At 44.7% G+C, this 23,727-nt stretch overlaps 1 protein-coding gene across 4 annotated transcripts in view; it reads right to left on the reverse strand.

The window, feature by feature from the left end:
• Window positions 1-12,824: 12,824 nt before the first annotated feature.
• Window positions 12,825-23,727, reverse strand: part of DPYSL2 (dihydropyrimidinase like 2) — a 112,519-nt gene continuing 101,616 nt past the window's right edge. For all 4 annotated transcript variants that reach the window (XM_019659551.1, XM_019659552.1, XM_019659554.1 and 1 more), the window contains exons 11-14: window positions 23,486-23,656; window positions 17,995-18,174; window positions 16,998-17,163; window positions 12,825-15,321 (exon numbers count right to left, since the gene is read on the reverse strand). In XM_019659551.1, the coding sequence (XP_019515096.1) occupies window positions 15,230-15,321; window positions 16,998-17,163; window positions 17,995-18,174; window positions 23,486-23,656 (609 nt within the window). In that variant the 3' untranslated portion in view covers window positions 12,825-15,229. The remainder of the gene's footprint in view (window positions 15,322-16,997; window positions 17,164-17,994; window positions 18,175-23,485; window positions 23,657-23,727) is intronic.

Consider the following 23,727-nt stretch of genomic DNA (forward strand, 5'->3'; position numbering starts at 1 on the left):
TTGAACCCTTGATATGATGTGATGAGATACCTCTGCCGTAATCCTCCCAAAACTGGCAACCCCCTTCTAAGCATGAGAAAAGTATCAGACAAATCCCTATTGAGTGACGCTCTTCAAAATACCTGACCACAGCTCTCCTCAAAACTATCAAGATCATCAAACCCAAAGGAAGTCTGAGAAACTGTCTCATCCAAGAGGAGCCTAAGGAGACACGACAACTAAACAAAATGTGGTCTCCTAGATGGGATCCTACATCAGAAAAAGGACAATAGGTAAAAACTCAAATAGGAAACAAGAGTAAAGTAGACTTCAGTTATTAATAATGTATCAGTATTTGCTCATTAAATGTGACAAATGTACCATACCTATATAAGATGTTAATGATAAAGGATGCTCATTGGGTGTGGGGTATATGGGAATCTCTCTACTAACTTTACAGAACATCAACCTGAAACACTAGAACAGGCTACCGGGGGAAATGAAGAGCCCAAATCCTGCTGTGTCTGGTTAGCTAATAGACAACATTGCTGTAAACTATTTTAAAAAACAGGCCACTTGGGCCAGCAGAGTAGCATGATGGGTAAGAACTGGCTTGGCCAGTGACACTGCCCTCCACAGCTAAGATGCTGAACAACAGCTCAACCTGGAGCTGGGCTGCCGTGAGTCGCTGGCGACGGCGTAGGCTGCAGCCCCTGTGGCAGTGGGTTGCCATGGGCTACCTATGTAGCCAGCAGCCAGCGTGAGCGGCCAGCAGCCGCAGTGAGCGGTCGTCCAGAAGCCGGCGACTGATCTGCCTCGCCTGGGAAGAGCGCAATGATGGTGCCAACTTGGGCCAGTGAAGCAACGCCCTCCACAACTAGACTGAAGAACAAAAGGACAGCAACTTGTCTGTTTCCCTTCCCCCAATTCCCCAGCACTGTTCCCATCCCCCCAATTCCCCAATAAAAATCTTTAAAAAAAAAACAAAAAAAAAAAAACAGGCCACTTGTAACAGGAAGACCATCTGAGACTTTTGGCCCCTACTAATCAACTTTTTTAGTGACTCTCGTTAAATCTACACACTAACTTTGTATTAATACATAACTCTCCAAAGTTGGAGTCCTCCATTTGGTTTCCTTGTACACAGAACACAGCCCTTATCCCTACGTAGCTGACTGGGTGTTTGTTTCAGAATGGGTTTTCATTGACTTACACGTTACATTCTATTCTCTTTTCATGCTCTGTTTTAAGGGTTCAGAAACTTGCTCTTAACACAGCTCATACACTGCTGCCCTCTGGTGGGAAAACTGTGCAACCTGCCAGAGCTAAGCTTTTAACTCTTCATTCCAAATTCTCAGCAAATATTTTGTCAACCGAGACTATTAGGTCTTAGGCTTGTCATCCAGGAGAAAGAGGGCATGGCAAGAACAGACAGGACCCCATAGTAAACTGGAACTGAGCATTTAAAGGCAATCACGTGAAGGGCCATTCATCTAAATAAGAACCTGAATAACAGAATGCCCATTCTGGAATGGATGGGAGCTGAGTGGCAAGGTGGAGCATGGAGAAGATAGAGAACTGGGAATGCGGGAGAGGAAGAGCAGTAGTAATTGTAATAGAGTAATCCTTTGTGAATGTTATAACATGTCAACAAGTAGCCCCATATCAGATATGCAGCCAACTAGGGATCACTTTGTAGCTCCTCCCAGGTACACCCTGGCCAGTCATAGTCAGTGGCTGACCTTAGCCTGCACCAAAGCCCTTCCCAAGAGGCCCCAGAACCAACATAGCACCACAGCAGAGCACCACCCAGTTAGTTCCACAAGCGGAACACACAAAGGGCAGTCTTAACAGGCACCAGAGCCCACTGGGTTGAATCCCACTCCATGGGGTCAGCCCCCTGTACAGCAGCCTATAAACTGTGGACATGGCAAAAACCCACAGTCAATCAGCCTGAGGGTCAATACCTCCCACAAGCATGCCAACAGCATTCAAGGCTCAACTATTAACAGGAGGGCACACACAACCACATAGAGGACACTCCTGGAGCACCTGGCTCAGCTGACCAGAGAGACTGTGCCACTGGGCCCCACAGGACACCTACTACTTAAAGCCACCGGGCGAGACTGGGAAACATAGCAGATCTACCTCATACATAGGAACAAACACAGCGATGCAGCCAACATGAGAAAACTAAGAAATATGTCCCAAATAAAAGAATAGAAGAAAACTCCAGAAAAAGAACTAAACAAAATGGAGGCAAGCAATCTACCACTTTCTAAAGCAGTTCTGGAAGTCCTCTTTCACAAGTGTCTTTAGTTGCGCTGTTGTGGCTGCCTCGATGTCCTGAATAGATTCAAAACATTTTCCTGTCATGGTCATTTTGACTTTGGGGAAGAGCCAGAAGTCCCATGGTGTCAGATCTAGTGAATAAGGTGGATGAGAACACACTGTAATGTTTTTATTTTATAGAAATTGCTGTATACCAGAAGCAATGTGTGACACGGAGCATTGTCATGATGGAGGATGAAGTAAAGACACAAAAGAGGGACTTCCAGAACTGCTTCAGAAAGTGAAAAGAATGATGAGATAAGTGTGTTCCAAGTGAGGGGGAGTATTTTGAGGGGGATTAATGGCAATGTGTCTTTTACTGTAATAAATTTTTTTAATGTAAACATCCACTGTTTTTTCAACCACACTTCATGTGTATGGTGTCAATTGGGTACTAGATTTATCAGGGTGATAGATGGGAGGGGGTTGGGGACAGGGTAAAAATGGTGAAAGGATTAAGAAGTACAAATTGGTAGTTACAAAATAATTATGGAATGTAAAGTAAAGCATAGGGAATATAGTCAATAATAAGGTACTAACAATGTGTAGTGCCAAGTGGGTACTAGACTAGTCAGGGGGATCACTTCTTAAATTATGTAAATGTCTAATTATATGCTGTACCCTGAAATTAATATAAAATAATATTGAATGTCAAGTGTAACTGAAAAATTAAAAATGGAGAAGTGAAGGGCAATAAGTGGTCCAAATTTCCAGGTATAAGAAAATAAGTCATGGGGATGTAATGTACAGCATAGAGAATACAGTCAATAATGTGATAGCATGGTACAGTGTCTGATGGTTGCTGCACTTATGGTGATCACGTCTTTAGGTGATATAAATGTCAAATAACTACTGCGTACACATGAAACTAACATAATGTTGTATGTTAGCTATATTTTTAACAACAATCTTTTAAAAAAAGAAATTAAAGAAGGGAAAGCTAACAGCCAGTGAGTGTAAAATAACGAACATCTACTGAGCACTGAGTGGACCAGGGAGTGATCCAAGTGTACTTCACACACTAACCCATTTAAGCCTCAAACGAGGTAAGAAGTATGAACTCTTATTATCCCCATCCTACAAAGCAGGAAATAGGCACAGTGTTTCAAATAACTTGCCCACGCACCCAACTGGGCGATGGCTAAGTTAGGATTCACATCCATACAGCCTGGCTGCAGAGCCCACACTCTTACCCACTAGTCTCTATTGCCGCTCATGACTCAGCAAAAGAGCCCAGGATGAGACTCATGGATTCCAAGTTTTGCCATTTGCAGGACTATGAGGAGGTACCTATTATTTGTTTATCCATAAAATGGAGCTAACAATTTCTCTTGTGCTCACTAAATGATATTTACTACTAGTATTATTGATATTATTATTGTTGTTGTTGTTATTATAGTATTATCATTAGATTCTGAGGCAAACAAAAGAGTGGTGAAGAATGGTGTTCCAAGCCAGCATGCTGAGGGAAAACTACACAAAGATGTATAACCCTGCTACAAAATATCTTGGAAGGTCTGTCAAATGTGAGAAATAACTCAATCTTACTGAGTCAGCTAATTGTAAATATACCTGATGAAGATGTTTCTTTGCTATTTTATCAGGAACCTTTCTGTCGGTGCAGGTCCTCATGGCTTGCTCCTAGGAATCCCGCTCCATTGATTCCTCTACAACCTGCCTTTTCTACCTTCTAACTTCAGGTCATCAGCTTTAGCCTGTTCTACTCCCTGTACTTGAGCTAGTAAGTCATATTGAACAACATTCTTATATCATTTGCTGTGGATCTTTATTGTCTTCAGAGAGGAGCACCTATATAATAGGAAGGGGAAATAACTTAAAAACAAAACAAAACACTCAACCTCTCTTGCTGACATGAATCATCTCTCATAGTATAATTCCAAAGCATTATTTTGCCAAAACGTCCCCTTCACACCAGGCATGAGAATGGGATGGAACAAAGAAAGAGAAGGGGACAAGTATGTTTGGAAAACAATAAGGAGATTAGTTTGACTGAAGCAGAGATTTATTTCACTTAGATAATGTAAAGAATTTAGTGCAAGAAAACCTAACAAATGCAAAGTTGAAATTAGCATATGAGGCCCAGGGAAGAGAAACCATTTTTACACCCAAAGCAGTTCCTATTCAGTCTACTCAGGTACCAGCCAACCTCAGGACTGGGTCCGTACCAGATGGGATCTGGCACATGGCGTGGATTGCCAGGGAGCGAGTAGTCAGGAGGTCCTTCACCGTGATGTGGTCATCCCTGTCCTCTGTAGTTGATGCTCTGGATCAGGACAGAGTGGTCTGGGGGCTGCTGGCTGGAGGGGCTGCTATGGCGGGAGATCCAAGCTGGATTTGTTCAACAGGTACAATTGGAGGACATGGGTTCAAGAAAATTGAGGGAACTCACAAGAGAGGTAAAGGGCCTGCCATGGGGTCCTGGTGAGAGGCTAGGGGGAGGCTAATAGCTGGGGGATAACCAGGTCACAAGATTGAAGGTGTAAGATGTCAAAAAGTAAGTGTACTGGGAGGGGTGGATGGGAAAGCCGGTCAGAGACTGGAAGATGAAACTGGGGTCCATCTCCCTACATCTCAGCAACCCACCCCAGAAGATGGTTAGCCCTTCTCCTCCTCATTCTCTTGAGAGACAAAGCAGTCCTTGAATACCTTCTCTGCTTTCTCACTTAACTCTTAAATATGTAGGAAAAGGTGAAAGGTATGTGTCTCCAGCAGAGGGAGCGCAACAGCACACATAAATTGACCTCTTGTAACAGGCTTATTGTGAACTCAGAGGCCTCTTGAATTTCTGAGGGAGGAAAATGGCGAAACTTTGTAGCGATGGGAAAAATCAAGGGAAATAACCATCAGAAAAGGAAAGTCCACTGTACATCTAGTCTTCTCTAAGGAAGGACTGACCCTAAAGAGCTATGGACAGCATAACAATAAGTTCTCCCCTCCTGCTCCCTTCTTCCCTGAAGGGTCCACATTTGGGTTCTATCAAAGGTCCCTGGTGGTCCCAGTCACAAGATGAAGCTGAAAAGAGCTGGCCACAGGCAAAGTCATCATTGCAGGAGTACGGTCCACTTCTCTCTGACCTCCACCCCATTCCTATCACACACACCAGGTTGCCAGATGTGGTGTGGGATGAAGTTTATTGGGATGAGGACTGTTCATGTAACTATAGCACAGCTTAGCTGCCAAAGCTAATCACATATATAATCTCAAAGTAATAAGTTATTTGAACAATAAATCTTTATATGTCATAGTGTTTGGTCTTCACCCTTCCAAGTGTTTCTTCATGGGCCCCTCATATTATGTCCAGCCCTGCAAGGCCCCAAGCCCTGAGTGAATGCCACAATCCTCACTGCTAATGGCAGCACCAACCCTGTCCCCTTCCTGACTGCACCAGCATTCTCCTGACATCAAATCTTCATAAAATGACAATGTATTTACATGTCTAGGTCCCTTTGCTCCATTTCAAAATACTTTTTTTTTAAGATTTTATTGGGGAATTAAGGGAGGGGAACAGACCTGGGGGATCTGGCAAGGGGAACAGACAAGTTACTGTCCTTTTGTTCTTCAGTCTAGTTGTGGAGAACTTTGCTTCACTGGCCTATGTTGGTATTATCATTGCGCTCTTCCCAGGTGAGGCAGATTGGTCACCGGCCACTGGACGGCTGCTCACGGCAGCTCTTGGCAGCTCACGCTGGCTGCCAGCCACTCATGGTAGCTTACGGCAGCCCACTGCAGCTTCACTGCAGCCTACGCCATTGCCGGCAACTCACAGCAGCTCAGCTCCAGGTCAAGCTGTTGTTCACCATCTTAGCTGTAGAGGGCGCAGCATCACTGACCCTCATGTGGGATCCAAACCAGGGCCCTGCTGCTCAGAGCCAGCGTCCCAAGCCAACACGCCACTTGGCCAACCCCTTTTCAAAATACTTTCAATAGGCATTACTTTATTCACTCTTGTAAGATCCTTATAAAAAACATAATTTGTGTATATAGAACATTTGCAATTTTTCACCAAATCAACACAATTTACCCAAATCTCATACATAAAACTTAATGTACTCAAATTATTGTTTTCATCTGCATTTTTTTGTAATTCTCTAAACCATTTTTTTTCTACTGGATCTCTATGAATTTTATAGGCCTCTTATTTCTTCTTATCTAGAGTATAAGTTTGTGTTGGCTTCATTAGATCACTGTATTCTTTTCTGCAAAGCTCATTTGTCCATGATTTTCCTTCATGCATCTACCTACCTATGGACGCAGCATTATTCTCTGGCACTTTCCATCTCTCTTTTTCCCACACCTTTCTAAGTGGGAGTTTTCTCATAGATAATAGAATAATAGATTAAAAACATGGCCACTAACCCAGCTGAACAGGTTTAAAGCCTGGTTCTGAACAAGTTGCTTAATGTTCCGTGCTTCTGTCTCATCTGTACGATAGCAAAAATAATGGTGCCTTCTTCTGGATTGCTGCAATGATTGAGTTAATACATAAAATGGCACTGGCCTGACACATAATAATAAATGTTAGCTATTATCAATGGAACTGTAACCAACAGATTGTTTTATTTAACAATTGACACCATCTCTGATGTCTCAGAGTTCTACAACCTCTGCAGTCAACTAAAGGCCTTTGCAGACATCAGTCTCCTTCTATTTCTATTTTAAGAGAGACACTCGGGACATCATTTCCAATATCTTTCTTTACCCTTCGCAATCCTCTACTTTGTACCATATCTGATTTATGGCTTACCCTTCCTGATTTGGCCCTAAGCTGGGAGTAAGGCTGAGTAGATAACATCATCTCTCCATTGCAGAGAGCGTAAACAAGGCCCATAGAAGTGAACAGCTTTCTGAAAAACACATACCTAATTAGTAGCACCATCAAAATTTATCTCCAACTCGAGATCCAAGATGGTGGAGTAAATAAATACCGTCCCTGCTTACTTCTACGAACACATTAAAATTAAAACTAAATTATAGAACAATCAACCTGGAGAACCATCTGAAGTCTGGCTGAACAGAAGTTTTAAAACTAAGGATATAAAGAAGCCACGTAGAGACCGGTAGGAGGGGTGGAGACGTGAAACAAGCTTGTCCCAAACCTCCGTGTGGCAGTTGAAAATAGGGAGGGATACCTCAGCCATGGAGGTTCCCCACTAAGGAGCAAAGGACCCCAACCCCACTCCAGGCTCCCTAGCCCAGGTACTGGTTCCAGGAAAAGGAGCCCTCACAACATCTGGCTGTAAAAAACAGTGGGGATTCAAACCATCCAGGTAGGATGGAAGGCTACAGGAAACCCAGACATCCTCTTAAATGGCCCACATACAGACTCATTCGCTCGCAGGCACTCACCTTGGGCTCCAGTGGTGACTCGGGGGGGCATCACAGGCATACGGGGACGACTGAGGTATGTGGCTTCGAGGCCAGGGCTGGAAAACAAGCCACCATTTCCCCTGTGTGGGGTCATCCTCCTGTGCGCCCAGGCAGGCAGACGCCATCTTTAATGTGTTGAGCCCGCCTCCTACGCTTATGACCAAATCTGAATCTGATTGGTCTGGTGAGCTCCAGGGCTCCACCCTGCTAAATCACTGGGACCCTGCCCTACCCAATTCCCCCAATGCCAGAGGCACTTTCTCAGCAAGCAGTCAGTCCCTCCCACATGCACTCTTTCTTGGAAAATTGTAGGAGTCCACGGACCTCAGGTGATGATTGGCTTCAGTGTGCTCTGAGACTTTTCCTGAGTAGCTCCAGGCTCAACACTGGCACCGAACCAGAAACTACATTAACCTGGTAAACACAAACTTCTCACTCCCTGATACCCTGCCACACCCACCTCACATGCTGTACTAGGCTTTATCAGCGGCTGAATATCAAGGGAGACAGCAGGTGGCAGTAGGCCTCCAGGTGTCTTAGCATTTTTCAGAGCTACCCCAGGCCCGGTACTGGTGGCAGCTATCCCAGCTGTCCAAGATTTGCAGTGTGGCCTCTCCCACATGCCTCCAGGTTTAGCACAGGCAGCGAAAAACCATGGATTGCTTTGTAGCTCCTACCAGGTAGTTCCTGGCTGGTCACAGGCAGTGAGTGACCTAGGTCTGCACTGGAGCCCCTCCCAAGAGGCCCCAGAACCAACATACCTGGAGGTTGGCTTCAGGCCACAGCAGAGCACTGCCCAATTAGCCTCACAAGCAGCATACACAAAGGGCAGTCTCAACAGGAACCAGAGTCTGTTGGGGTAAATCCCACTCACTGAGGTAAGCCCCCTGCACAGTAGCCTATAAGCTGTGGACATGGCCAAACCCCACAGCTAATCAGCCTGAGGGTAAATCCCACCCGCTAACGTGCCAATAACAATCAAGGCTCAACTATAACAGGAGGGCACATACAACCCACACAAGGGACACTCCTGAGACCCAGCTCAGGTGACCAGGGGATCTGTGCCAGGGCCCCACAGAGCACCTACTACATAAGGCCACATGGCCAAGACTGGGGGACATAGCAAGTCTACCTCATACATAGAAACAAACACAGAGAGGCAGTCAAAATGAGGAAAAAAAGAAATACATCCCAAATAAAAGAGCAGAAAACTCCAGAAAAAGAACTAAGTAAAATGGAGGCTAGCAATCTACCAGATACAGAGTTCAAAACAATGGTTATAAGGGTGATCAAGGAACTTAGTGAGAACTTCAACAAAGAGATAGCAAGCATAAAAAGGACATAGAAACCATAAAAAAAGAACCAGCCAGAAGTGAAGAATACAATAACTGAAACGAAGAATGCACTAGAAGGCATCACCAGCAGACTAGGTGGAGCAGAGATTCAATTCAGTGATTTGGAAGGGAAGGTAGCAGAAGGAGACTGATGTCTACAACTGGAACAGCGAAAAGAAAAAAAATTCAAAATATTAGAATAGTTTTAGAGACCTCTGGGACAACATCAAGCATAATAACATTTACATCATAGGGGTACCAGAAGGAGAAGAAAGAAAGCAACAGAATGAGATACTATTTGAAGGAATAATGACTGAAAACTTTCCTAACCTGGCAAAGGAAATAGACATACAAGTCCAGAAAGCACAGAGAGTCCCAAACAAGATGAACCCAAACAGGCCCACACCAAGACACATTATAATTAGAATGGCAAAGTTTAAGGACAAAGAGAGAATCTTAAAAGCAGGAAGAGAAAGTCAACTAGTAACTTACAAAGAAGTTCCCATAAGATTGTCAGCTGATTTCCCAACTAACAACTTTGACAAAGTTGAGAATGTTGCAAAAGAAACTTTGCAGGCCAGAAGGGATTGGCAGGAAATATTCACAGTGATGAAAAACAAGGATCTACAACCAAAATTACTCTACCCAGCAAGGCTATCATTTAAAATTGAAGGACAGATAAAGAGCTTCCCAGACAAGAAAAAGCTAAAGGAGTTAGTGCATCACCACCAAGCCAGTATTACAAGGAATCTTAGAGAGACTTCTTTAAGATGGCGGGGGGGATTGGGGTGGTGGTGGCAATAGCTACATATCTATCAACAATTACTTTCCATGTAAATGGATTAAATGCTTCAATAAAAAGACATAGGAGGGCTGAATGGATAAGAAAACAAAACCCTTACATATGCTGTCTACAAGAGAATCACTTCAGATTGAAAGACACACACAGACCGAAAAGTAGAGATGGAAAAAAGATATTTCATAAAAATGGAAATAACAACAAAAAAGTTGGCATAGCCATACTTACACCAGACAAAATAGACTTTAAAACAAAGGCTATAACAAGAGACAAAGAAGAACCTCGTAATCCCACCTCTGGGTATTTATCCGAAGAAACCCAAAACACTACTTCAAGAGGACACATGCATCCATATGTTTATTACAGCATTGATTACAATGGCCAAGATGTGGAGGCAGCCTGGGTGTCTGATGATGGATGAATGGATAAAGAGGAGGTGGTACATATATACAGTGGAATATTGCTCGGCCATGGAAAGAAATGGGTTCTTGCCATCTGTGGCAGTGTGGATGGACTTGGAGGGTATTATTGTGCTGAGTGGAGTATGTCAGACAGTGAAAGACAGATGCAAAGTGATTTCATTTATATGTGGAATCTAAATAACAAAACAAATAAATCAGAAACAAAACTCATAGATATAGAAAGCATTTTGATGGTTGCCAGATGGTAGGGAGATTGGGGGTGTGGGTGAAAAAGGGGAAGGGATAAAGAAATACAAAATTTGTTGTTACAAAGTAGTCATGGGGATGTGGGGTAGAGCATAAGGGATATGGAGAATAATATTGTAATAACTATAGATGGTGTCATGTTGGGGTGATAGATGGGAAGGGGTTGGGGGCAGGGTAAAAAAGATGAAGTGATGAATAAGTACAAATTGGTAGTTACGAAAAAATCATGGCGATGTAAAGCATAGGGAATATAGTCAATAATATGGTAATAACGATGTATAATGCCAGGTGGGTACTAGTCTGGAGATCACTTCTTAAATCATATAAACAAACGTCTAATCACTATGCTGTGCACCTGAAATTAATATAAAATAATATTGAATATCAACAGTAATCGAAAAATTAAAAAGCGTGGGGGTGAAGAACAATAAGTGGTCCTAACTTCCAGATATAAACCAAATAAGTCATGGGGATGTAATGTACAGCATGGGGAATATAGTCAATAATATTGTGATAGTGTAGTACGGTGTCAGATGGTTGCTGAACTTATCATGGTGATAGCTTCTTTAGTTCCATCAATGTTAAACAACTGTGGTGTACCCCTGAAACTCATATAACATTGTATGTTAGCTATATTTTTAATAAAAATCTTTTAAAAAAAATGATACCCCTTCCCCCCAAAGAAAATCTTATCTCCATCTCTGTTGATGAGAAAGGAAAAAGCAAAAAGCTGCCTTTTCTTACAGAATATGTGTGCTAGAGAAACCTGCCAGAGCATATCATATAACTTTGGACTCACAGCAATACAAGACAAAAACACTTCCTGAAGGATATGCATTCCACTTTTTCTAGATGCTCTGAAATCTCTTTAGAGTAAATCACACCACCAGTTATATACCTGGCCCCATTGTTCAGCCACATGGCATCATGGGACTGCCTTGTTAGCACCGGCTCTCTGGCCACGCCCCTCCTTGTTCTACAGGACCCGCCTACTGCCAGTGCTTACATGGCCTTCTCTGCTGGCCGTCTTTCAGAGGGCAGAGTTCACAGTTGGTGTGGACAGCCCATGGAGTGTGTCTGCTGGGGGTTGGGCTAAACTTGGAATGTGGGCTGGGGTATCGACAGGCGTGAGCATGGGGCCTTATTTTGGTGTCTGATGAAGCCAGGATGGTAACAGGAGGATGGGCTATGGGCCTGGGATTTTTACCTCTTGTTGTAGGTCCTATAAATGTTAGGGTGGGCCTTTCTGCCCCACTCCAAAACAGATTCGACTTTCCCGGGTCACTGTGCTCTGCCATCGGCACAGTGAAGGCAGCCCAAAAGCCAGACGTAGACACGCAACTCTGGTTCCTGGGGGTCCCCACACTTGCCCACGGGTCTGAGGACCAAGAATTTCTGTATTTCCACAGAAAAACAAATTTATCTTCTGGTCCCTATAAATGTTATATGGTTTTCTGGCCCTCCGTTTTTGTATTTGTAGCTAGAACGCCCAGAGCTCCCTCACCATTTGCTAGCCTCATGGCAGGTGTGCTGGACTAACCCGTCAGGCCTTATCTTATTTTTCCTACACTTATTTTCCCTTCATTCAACGAGTTTACAAAAGCTTGGCATAGTGTATATTTTTTTGTAAACCATCACGTATCCTGTTTGGACAGGGCTGGGTAGAAAACAAAAAGAGAAAGGAAAGAGAAAAAGGCTTCATCAACCGTGTGACGGGCCCAGGAAGTCCCCAGCACACACCCTCTTCATTCCATGTTTTCGGAACCAAGAACGCCAGGCCAGTTAAGAGGAAACTGTGGGAACCAAGCACCAAGCCTGCTCTCATCCCCAACTTGCACTCTTGGCACTTGCTGGTGGGTGGAAGAACATATGCTTTATGTCCTGGTTTCCTGCAAGTTCCTGGACTGCGGTCTGTATGCAAGTCAACACACATTAGTTTCTCATCTTCCATGCCGCCAGGTAGGTCAAAAATTTTCCAAGGTGAACAGGCTATATGGACACAGGAAGCCCTGGGGTCATCCACACTAACCTACACAGCCCCACCTGGTTCCCCACCTAGTTAGGTTTGCAGCTTGATTCTAGATGTCGTGGCCTCTCTAGGATAGTCTATGAATTTCTGACACTTAACTCTGCTGTGCAGAACTCGGATGGAATTACACCTCAGTGGCCAAGACATAACAACCTGGACAAGAAGTGAAAACTCTTTAATTGGGACAGTCACCAAAACGAGGCCAAAGGCGCCCATGAATGCTTCGGGAACGGAGGTTTTGCTTTAGGCTGGGCCAAGCAGCTGCCTCCTAGAACATCTCAACACAGACACACCCCTGAAACAACCACATTTTGCTTTATTAGGCGTTCCATGGTAATATAACACAGAGTTCTTAAGGAATAATAAACACAAGACTTGTTTTTTTTTTTACCATAATTATTTTGCCATTAAGACAGTGGTTACAAAAAAAAAAAAAGGTTCTCTTCTGGCTACACACATTATCAGCTTTAGCACTGAAAGCTCCTCCGCTCAGGGTCACAATCACAATTCCAAGGATTAAAAACCATCTATTATTAAATCCTACACTGGTTTAGAGCATCAAGTCACTGCAGTTATTCAGTTCTGAGACACTGTCGATTTATTTTAGCATTTACATATGACATTCATTTAACAGACACACAAAGCAAGCCAACAGGTAAACATGCTTACACAGCCTGTGGAAATCTTCAGGTTTTAAGCTGTTTTAAGAAAACAATCAGAATAATCAAAATTACCATGACCTGGTAGAGGAAAAACAGGAAGACTCAAGTGAATACTAAAGAGCTGCGAGTGTTTCTTAGAATTGAAACAAAATTTTTTTCCAACTGGTTCAAATTTCCTCTAAGTACAGGTGAGAAAAAAAAGCAAATATATTAAGTTAACCAATTATTCTTTAAAAGTGCAATTTACTTTTCAAATAACAAATAAACAACAACAAAAAATATACCCCAACTATAACCCCAAAGGCAAAACACGTGGAGACAAGTGGAATGATGGAATGATCTACTTTTTTATGCTATGCTTTACAAAAGCAGATTTGGTTTTATAAAAGCCTGCAGACATAACATTGCTTAGGAGAACCTGTAAACACGCTTGGAAGGATATGCAACACAAATCAGCAAAGACAGGGACAGGCACGAAGGCAGCTGGCGGACAGGGTCACTGAAACAAGGAGAGGAAAGATGTCGACACAAGATACCTTCTGTCTCTAAGGGGCCACAAGTTTGATTTGTCAAGTTTTCTCCCCACAACAGCTCTGATGTGACGTATCATTCATTAAATAGATGTTTCCCCTTGCAAAGTAAAATGGACTTTAAGTCCAACTTCCCAAGGATTTTCTAAGTTTAGAAGGCCTCCATATATTACATGGTTTCTTTTTAAATAACTGGACAAAAAATATATATTTTTTCCCCAAAGTGAGAAGCCCAGGGTGTTCTGGAATCCTGAAAGATACTTAGCCAGGAAACAGCAGGCCCTTGGGACCTGACTTCCACTAGCTCGACACTGCTGCACTGGTGCTGGCTTGAGGCTGGTTGGCTTGGGTTTGGGGGCTCAATTTACAGATTTGATCGTGTCTTTATCCAGTTAGCGTTGCATGAAGGAAAAAAACTCTCAGGTCTTGCAGCCTCAGGTTTCTGCAAAATTTCTGCAGTCTGAGTGTCTCTTCTGGGCCCACGTGTGATAGTATAGGTGGGTAACACAGCCCTTCCCTGCACCTGGAAGCATCTCAAACGTACATGTATACCCTCATGATGGTGGATGGGTAGCACCAGTCTTACAGGGACTAGAACAGCAGATTACTATGGTTTTGATGACAAAGCTCATATCCTCCCAGGCAGGTTCTTATGACCACAGTAGAATGGTGGACGTGGTCATTTGAAAAGACACTGTCTCAGAGACAAGGGCTAGAGAAAACACAAAGAAAGAGACAGACGTGAAAATACCCATGAATAAAAAAGTTGCAGAGAGAGAAGAGAAGAGAAAAGAATCATCAAGATTTAATCTGCAGCAAAATCTAGGCCAAAAAGAAAACCTGCCCTTATCAACAGTTGACCCAGAAGACTACGGAATGGTGATGTGGACGTTCTGGAACCTCTCAGGAGGGACACGATGAGTTTGCCAACCACCCTGAATCAGCTTGATGGTTACGTAATCGCATCATTAGGATGTCCAGTTCAAACCCCTTGTATTAATATTGAATTAAGCTTTCCAATTTAGTATTAAAAAACAAAACAAAACAAAAACCCCCTCATCCCCTCCCCCACCCATCCCTCCCCAACCCCCACAATGAAAACTTTTTTTTTTTTTTAATTTAAAAAGAAAAAGGCAGCTCTGGGCAATTCACTTTATCTTCCCCCACAATGAAAAGGAAGATGGTAAGTACAACAGAGGTTGGAGATGGAAAACACCCTCAGGGTGATTTGCTCTGTTTTGCATGTCTGAGTGTTGGATGCAGTCCCATGTATGGTGTTGGTGGATAGACGTGGTGTGATATTCGTAGATATGTAGGGAAGTGGGTGAGCAAAATCAGTGACTCCGGGTGAGGGACGGAGTGCGGGACCCAAGAGCGAGCCCCGTGAACTGGCTGCCCCACAGTAACTATCACAGGCTCTTAAAGAAAAAAAAAAAAGAAGGAAGGAAGTCTCAGAATGTCCTCAGGTGTCCCATCCCCCATCCCCAAGTGGACTGTGGCCCAGGAACTCTAGCCCAGGCTGGTGATGTTGGCACGGCCACCAGGGGGCGCCACGATGCGCTGGGTGGTACGGCGGGGGATGTTGTCATCAATCTGAGCGCCTGGAGAGGAGAGAGGGGTGAGGGTCAAAATCAGTTACAGGAGTTCCTGCTTCAATCCGAAATAACACCGCTGGGGCGCAAATGGGCCGGGCCCACTGCGTGTTCTCTCAAAACCTGACTGAAAGCTTCAAGTACAAAGAGGGGATGGATGGGCTTAAGGTGGCCACAGAATCAGACAGTACAAAGCAGTCCTTGCAGAAGCCAGTTGGATCCATTACTTGAAAAAGTAAAACTACTTCTAAAATAACACTCCGTTTCATTTCGACTGAGTCAGACTACACCCTGTCCCTCTTCTCCTCGAGTGTGGCTTTTCTGAAGGTACGGCCCTCTCTCTGGCATTCTGCTTCCTGACACTACACATCTAACTGTATAATCAAAAGTAGGAGTAATGATGGTCCCTTATATTTAAATGGCCTGGTGACATAAGGTAGCATGGACATTATTATGTCCATTTTACTTTATGACAAAACTAAGTTTCTTCTTTTTTTTTTTTTTAGCTGAGCCATCCTGCCACCGGTTGGCAGCTCAGCTCGGGGGGGACTCGAACTGCTGTTGCTCAGAGCTCACACTCTTGAGCAAGCTCTTAACCAGCTGAGCCACTCGGCCGGCCCACATTTCATTATTTTTAAATAGGTAATTTTATATGGCATATATGGCAATGTTCTAAAAACCAGTATATCTGACAAGAAAAAAAAATCTATCTGATTAACCGTTTAACACACCACAGAAATTTGGATATGTATCTGTGGCTCAGGAAGCTAGAAAAGTGGAACGGTTCTGGTCATGGGCCAAATGAAGGTTTGGAAGCTAGTTTCAAGTAAGGAAGCTCTAAAATCTAGACCCTTTCCTCTCATTGTCCCAGACATCACATATTTTATCCCAACAAATAGCTAACAATTTTCCAATGGCTCTAATCTAAGCAATTTACATGCATATTAACTCATTTAATCCTCACAACAACCCCATGAGGTAGCCACTGCTATTATATCCATTCTATAGATGAAAAGACTGAGACACAGCTAGCTACCACCTGGACTATGAAGTTAAGCTGTTGTAACTCCAGACTCCATAGCTGAACTACTGCAATATACAGTTAACCCTTGAACAACGCAGGGATTAGGGGTGTATAATTGATTCCTCAAAAACTTAGTTACAGTTACAGCCAGCCTTTTACACCTGTGGAATCAACCAAACTTGGATCAAAAACAGTATTTTCAATCTGCGTTTGGGAATCCACAGTTGGGAATGCGAAAATATTTTTGATCTGTGGTTAGATGAATTCACGGGTGAACCCACAGATGCAAAAGGCCAAATGTATTTACTGAAAAAGTCCTCATATGAGGGAACCCACATGTGGAGGAGAAGTCCTGAAACACCACATCCTTATTTTAGGATGGCCATAATACATTTTTTTAAAAAGTCCTCTTAATATACTGGGTATTCCACATAATGCATGCATCATGACATTGTATGTGATATACACTGCTGTCAAGATTCTGAAACCCAACTGGCCATTTGCTATGAATTGCATCTCTGGTGATATCAATGTTTCCATTTGGGGAGAATGGGAATGTCATTCACTTCACTGCTTCTCCTTCTACAAAAGTGATTCCAGACTCGCCAGCCCCAGTGAGCCTGGCCTACAGAGCTGGGTCCTCACCAAACCGTAACCATACCAGACAAGCTGAATCCAGACTGGTGCAGGTTCCGGACAGGTGGGGCCTGCTGCTTGGCCGGAGACGTCTTAGCCGAGGAAGCTGGAGTGACTGTCTTGGGTGTCACAGACACCTCGCACACAGGTCCATCATACAGGCCACGAGGAACCCCTCTCAGCTCCGCCAGCTGCAAAACACAAGAGCCCTGCAACTCAGGCCACATTCATACAGGATGCCACTGCGGCAACCCTCCTGATGGGGAAGGAACAGAGGCCAGGGCAGGTCTGTGAGATTTGGGGATGGAGGGCTCTCCTTATGGAGGGGTATGGCAGGGACAGATGTCAGCATGGGGGCAACCAGCCCCAAGGCTCTCAGCCAAAGCTTCCTGCAAGGTAGGTCACGAGTAACTGGTTACTCTACAAAAACAAATGTCTCTTACCATTTTGCCCCAAGGCACTTCCACCTAAACCCTGTAGGACTTCCCAAACATATTATGAAGAGGATCTGGCCTCATGTTCAAGATCTGGCCCCAAACTTTCTTTCCAACCTCACTTTAATTCCTTTATAGCTCCATCCATCTGGCCTCACAGCCCCAAGCACCAGTGCTGTAGGCTGTTTACCATGTCCTGAATACACCGTATTATTTTCCATGCTCGTGACCTTCTCTCTACCTAATTCCCTTGTCTCCCTTCCTTGGCTTGTCAAACTTCCACTTTACCTTCAAGACCCAACTCGAAACGCCCTCTCTCCATGACACTTTCCCCCGTGACTGCAGAGCAGTGGATCCCTCCTCTGCACCTCATCACAGCACAGGTCAGTCTTACTTCGTTCTGGCTGGCTGTGGACACAACTGACTCCTCTGCTAGTATTCTGAACTCCAGGAATAGAAGGACCATGGTGCCCTTATCCCCGAATCCCCTGTCCTCAACTTGAGAGTCTGATTCAAAGTGCTTAGAAAGTGTTAATAAAATTGAACTTAACCCATGAAAACACAATTCATAAGATCAGAGCTACTCACCCTGCTCCTTGCCTTGATACGCTTGTAAACGAAATCAGGGAAGGGCTTTCGGGGGATGTAGCGCCCAGAGCCCTCGGTGACATGAAGGGTGCCGTCTTCTAGGACAATCTTCCCCTGGCTGATGACCACCAGTGGAGAGCCACGGCACTCCATGCCTTCGAAGATGTTGTACTCAAGAGCCTAGAGAAAGGAAACACAGTCAACTGTATGGTATGAACGCCCTGCCATCCTGGCTAGATCGAACAATCTGGCAGCACCCATTGCCTGACATCCCACAAACAAACCAAAAAAAGGCCCAGAGCTACAGTCCCTGTCCCAACTGGCCACATCAGAAGGCATTTCATCTCTATGTCCTCATTTCCCAGTCTAGAATATGGAATGATCTTTTCCCACCTCTCAAAACTGGGGATGGGGGTGGGGAATAACTGAACGGAAAAATTGTATGAAAAAGCGCGAGGGTTTATAAACGCCACACAAATGTAAGAAAAGGATTCCAGGCAGTAGCAATGACTTTGTTCTCCTCACTAACTCAAGCCCCAATCAGGTTCAAGTGCAAAGGCCTTCTGTGACCGAGTTCTAAATTTAACTTTGAAATGGGCCATCCACGAACGAGTAGGTTTTCCCACTGGTTTGTCTGGTTTTCCAATCTGTTAGCGATGTGGTAGAACTGAAGTCCCTAAATGAAAGGACTGTGGTGATTTAAGAGGCACGCCTTCTTCACTAAGATGTTTGAGGTTTAGTTAATTTCCCAAACAATGCAGCGGTCCTTTTGGTTTCAAGCTTTTCAGGGTGAAAGAGTGGCGTTATCTGTGTGTCCTCTTGAAAAATATGCTGGGTCTCTATATGCAGTGAGTTTCTTTGTGGACAGCGAGGCACCGGTAATCCGGGGGGCACTGTGCTCAACATGGAAACCTTCATGTCACAGTGCCACTGCATAGCTTTGGCTCACCCAGGACCGTTCCCCAGATTCCAGAAGGCCTCCTGCTTCTGCCTTCCTGACCTGCTCACAGGCACCAACGTCTGTGCTGCACCCAGGAGTGGAGCAGTCATAGGGGGCTCCAACCATAAAAAGCCGGTTGGACCTCCAGGGGAATTCAGGCCAGGTTATCAGCACTAATGGAGTTAGCCTGGGAACAGAGAGCTGTGACAGTGCCCCGTCACAGAGGTTACTGCAGGTGACCTCTCTGTTCAGTGCACTGGCTGGTAAGTTTGGAGAAGATTCAGCAGGCTCCTCAGCTCATTCGGTGTCAAAATGCAGAGGTGCTGATTGAAAACAGCAATGAGGGGCTCTCAGCACTGCTCTGAGACTCCAAGGAGTCATGTGAGAGCTACCAAAGGAATGAGGCTGAGAGGCATCTGGGACGAGGGAAGGGACTCTACACGGGGATTCTCGGGACCCAAGTGTGTGTCCTCACATCTTTCATCGAGTCTAACACACTCCTCCCTGAAGTCAGAATGTGTCTTACAGTAGATGGACCTGGACCGTTGCTGTCAGTGTAGACAGAGCCGAGTTCTTCCAGGGGGACATGGGTTTACTTTCCCCTGTAGCCTCAGGGTTTAACCACACTGAAGCCATTTTACATTACACTCTCGGCTTCAGGTTTTTCTGAACCCTGCTGGCATCAGGAACTCAGACCTCCAACTTGCGTGAGAAGCAGTTTTCAGTTCAGATTCTCCAAGGAGACGTTTTGTCCTCTCTGCACCAAAAGCCAAAGTCAAGGCACATAAGATGTTTGCCACCCTTTCTATGTGGCAGATTCATGTCTCATTTATCCTACACTAAGCACAAGGTGACCCTCGGCGGCACAATGTACTTTCATGAGTCTCCTATTACTCTCCTCTTGGGTGTGTTTTCCTTCGTGATGGTACATAAACGAATGGACTATCTGGAAATGGATGGCATCTTAGATTTGGTAAAATCCAGGAACTGTATGACTCTGGGCAGATCACTTGAGTCCTGCCTCAGAAATTCAATTTCTTCATCTGCCTCCCGTGCAAAGCTTGGTGAAGATGACAACACAAAAAGCATCATATGTGTGTAAATCCCCATGTCAGCTCTGAAATAACCTTTGAAAGGGCGTGCATCCTTCTTTAAGGGCTGAATGAAGCCCCATCTCTGTCATGTTACTCCACAGCTGTTGGGTTGTCAGAAAAGTCATGACATAGTTTTACTCTGTTTTTTTGTTGCAAAAATGTGCCATGACTTTTCCGACAACCCAATAATTGTCTATATTCTGACAAACTCCCCTTACACCCTACTGGAGTAATGGGGACAACCTTCATCATGGTGCCATCTGCCTGGGTTCACATCCCAGGTCTGCCACTCGCCAGCTGTGTGACTTTGGACAAGTCCCTTACGTTCCTCTAAGCCTCGGCTTCCTCATCTACAAGGGGAGACGGCGCACTTCGCAGGAATGATGCTAAGATCACAAGAAGTAAACAGAACAGAAGCATTCAGCATGCTACTTGGCACAAAGTAGGTATTAGAAAATGTCTGGTCTTTTCATCGCACTTTTCCAACAGGCATGCAAGTCCTTTAGTGTCAAAGACATCATAAGACACCTATATTGAGTTTAGTTGCTTATAAATAACTGGTCATAAATACCTAGGGGAGCTTGGAGCCATCTTCCATTTTTAAAAGATGGAGGAACTAGCTCCATGACTCTACATGACTTAAAATCGACAAGTCCAATGGTCAGGTCACAGCTCTGGGTGTTCAGATCCTACTCTCTGTCAAACCAGGAAGGCAGTGAGGCTGCATCACTCACCGGTCTAGGCATTTTTTAACCTACATCTACACGGGCTCCCTAAAATTACTCATCTGGCTGGATGCCTGGAAAATCCAAGCAGAGGCTTAGCAATAGGGCTGTCAATAATAGTTAGCGAAATGCTCCAAATTGAAGCTAATTAGCCCCGTGGTAGGAAGCACTGTATTACATGGAAAAGCCTCCCATTCGTCGTCTCCCAAATGATTAATGCCGCACAGGCATGCTTAACGTGGGCTCTTGAAAACAACAGGTGAGGACAGAAAAGAGGAACTTTTGGAAGCCAGCATTTCTTCCGTGGGGTTGCCTGGAGGGCAGAATCTGTCTTCTCAAATCATCGCTCCTTCACATCCTCTCTTCTGCCAAGTGAAGGGTTCCAAATGCAAGCTCCCTCGCTAGGTCACCTGCAGCTTAAATAATGAGTCCAGTTCCCCCTTTGTATTACCTCTGGGGAAGGGACTCTGCAAGGGAGGGGAAGAATTTTCTCCACGTAACCCTGACCGAGGTTGCATATGCAGTCTGGCAGGGAGCAGCCATGGACAATTTTGGGTTCTAATTCTGGCTCTACCGCAAAATAGCTATGTAACATTAGACTAGTCACTTAAGCTCTCTACGCCTCCGTTTATTTATCTTCCCAATTGGGATAATAATACCATCCCTTTATTGAAAAGGCCAAACTGAAAGAGTAAATGGGAATATGACATTCAATGTATATGAATAGGGGGGCTCAATGGGCAGGACTCTAGGACCCCTGCCTGTAAAGAAACCATCCTGGGGGCCGGCCAAGCGACTCGTTGGTTAAGAGTTGGCTTGGGAGCGTGAGCTCTGAGCAGCAGGGCTGCTGGTTTGGATCCTACATGGGCCAGTAACGCTGCGCCCTCTACAGCTAAGATGGTGAACAACAGCTCAACCTGGAGCTGGGCTGCCGTGAGTCGCCAGCAATGGCGTAGGCTGCAGCGGGGCTGCAGTGAACTGCCGTAAGCTACCGTGAGTGGCCGGTAGCCAGGGTGAGCTTCCATGAGCCACTGTGAGCAGCCGTTCAAGGGCCAGCAACCAATCTGCCTCAGTCAGGAGGTGCGCAATGATCACAATATCAACATGGGTCAGTGAAGTGATGTCCTCCACAACTAGACTGAAGAACAAAAGGACAGCAACTTCTCTGTTCCCCTCCCCCAATTCCCCAATAAAATCTTAAAAGAAAAAAAAAAAAGAAAGAAACCATCCTGGACCCCTCAAGAGGTTGTAATCTAAGTTACCAGTCGGTGTGGCCATAAGGCTATGCTGCAAAGCTAAGTCAACCAGTGGGAAAGGAGAGGAAAAAGTCAACTATAAATAAATACTGAGAGTTGAGCAGCCTTCCCAGAAGGCACCCACCATCCTGGCACCCACAACTAGTGTCACCAGAAACTAGAAGTGAGCCCCACACCCTGAACCCCTCTGCCCAAATGAGAGAGGACCATGATACAGCAAAGGGCCCAGGGCTGTCCTGGAGAAATGCCAGAAACACACCCCTGAGCTGTCGTGGCACTTGGGGGAGGCGTCAGTACCTGCTGCCCCATGCTAACTAGGGCGGGCAGTCTAGATTCAGATTCCCGATTGAGCCAGCTTTCAATTTATTGAGTTGTCGGAAAAATCATGATGCATTTTTGCAACGAAAAACATAGAAAAAACTACATCATGGCTTTTCTGACAACACAATAGAACTTGATCTAGAATATCCTCTTCATTCATTATGAATCTCTTCATTCAATATGAATCTTTTCAAGATTCATGAGTTTCTGACAAAGAACACTTGTGCCCTATGCCCATTTCTTTTCCAAAGCTGCCCCTTTGTCCATATTCTTGCATGTATCTATATATGTATCTATAGACATAGATATACACACACATCCACATGTAGTTTTTCCTATGAAGAACCAATAGTATCTAATACCTCTGCCTAACGCCCCTGACCTCAGAGTCACAGGGCACTCAGAGACCTCATTTAAACCCTGGATTTATTCTCAGGTGAGAAGCCTGAGACATGACACACATGTCACACTTGAGGAGCCATGAGACACTTGCCCAGGGTCTCATTAACAAGACAGGGTGTCCTCGAGCTCTGCATTCCACACTGAGAGACAAGTGATACCCCAAAGCTGCAGATCCTAAACTCATGATCAGAACAGCTGCCAGGGTATTTCTTCTGCTTGGGGAGAAGTCAAAGTCAATTAATACCTTGAGGACAATAAGGGCATCTGTCATTTAGGTTTCTATATGGCTAAACTGATAAGAAAAAACAATGGCTTAAAAGAATAAAAGTGCCCGGTGGGCACCTCAGGAGTGGACGTTCAGATGTTTTATTTAGGTCCCTTGCACCAAGCACTGCCATGAGAGATGCTGTACTGAACTGTAAGAATCAAATGGAATGGTGCATGACTTCTAGAAGCTTCTGATATCCTGGCATGACATGGGAGGCTCTGAAGGTCTATAGAGACCTCTATCTATAAGAGAGGCTTTGGTACTCCAAAATGATGATAAGAGTAACTTATTATCAGCCTTTTTGACGTCACTAAAGAAAAAAGTTATTTTTTTTCTCAGCAAATTGCAAGTTATAATATATCCTGGGGGGGAGTTCATTCCTATCACAGCGAGCTCTTTTCATAATTCCTGGGTACTCTCCCCACCTCTGTCTCTTTCTGTGACTGATTTGTTTGGAGTGGGTCAATACAGTTAACAGGACTTACGCTGTTGTGGGTCTTGGCAGAGATGGTTTTAACGCTGTCAGGGTCCCAGATGACCAGGTCAGCATCGGACCCCACAGCAATGCGGCCTTTCCGGGGGTAAAGGTTGAAGACTTTGGCTGCATTGGTGCTGGTCACAGCCACAAACTGGTTCTCATCCATCTTCCCAGTGACCTGAGGAGGACAACACACACACACACACACACACACACACACACACACACACACACACACACACACACACA

This window comes from Hipposideros armiger, unplaced genomic scaffold, assembly GCF_001890085.2.
Source record: "Hipposideros armiger isolate ML-2016 unplaced genomic scaffold, ASM189008v1 scaffold_301, whole genome shotgun sequence".
NCBI classification, from domain to species: domain Eukaryota; kingdom Metazoa; phylum Chordata; class Mammalia; order Chiroptera; family Hipposideridae; genus Hipposideros; species Hipposideros armiger.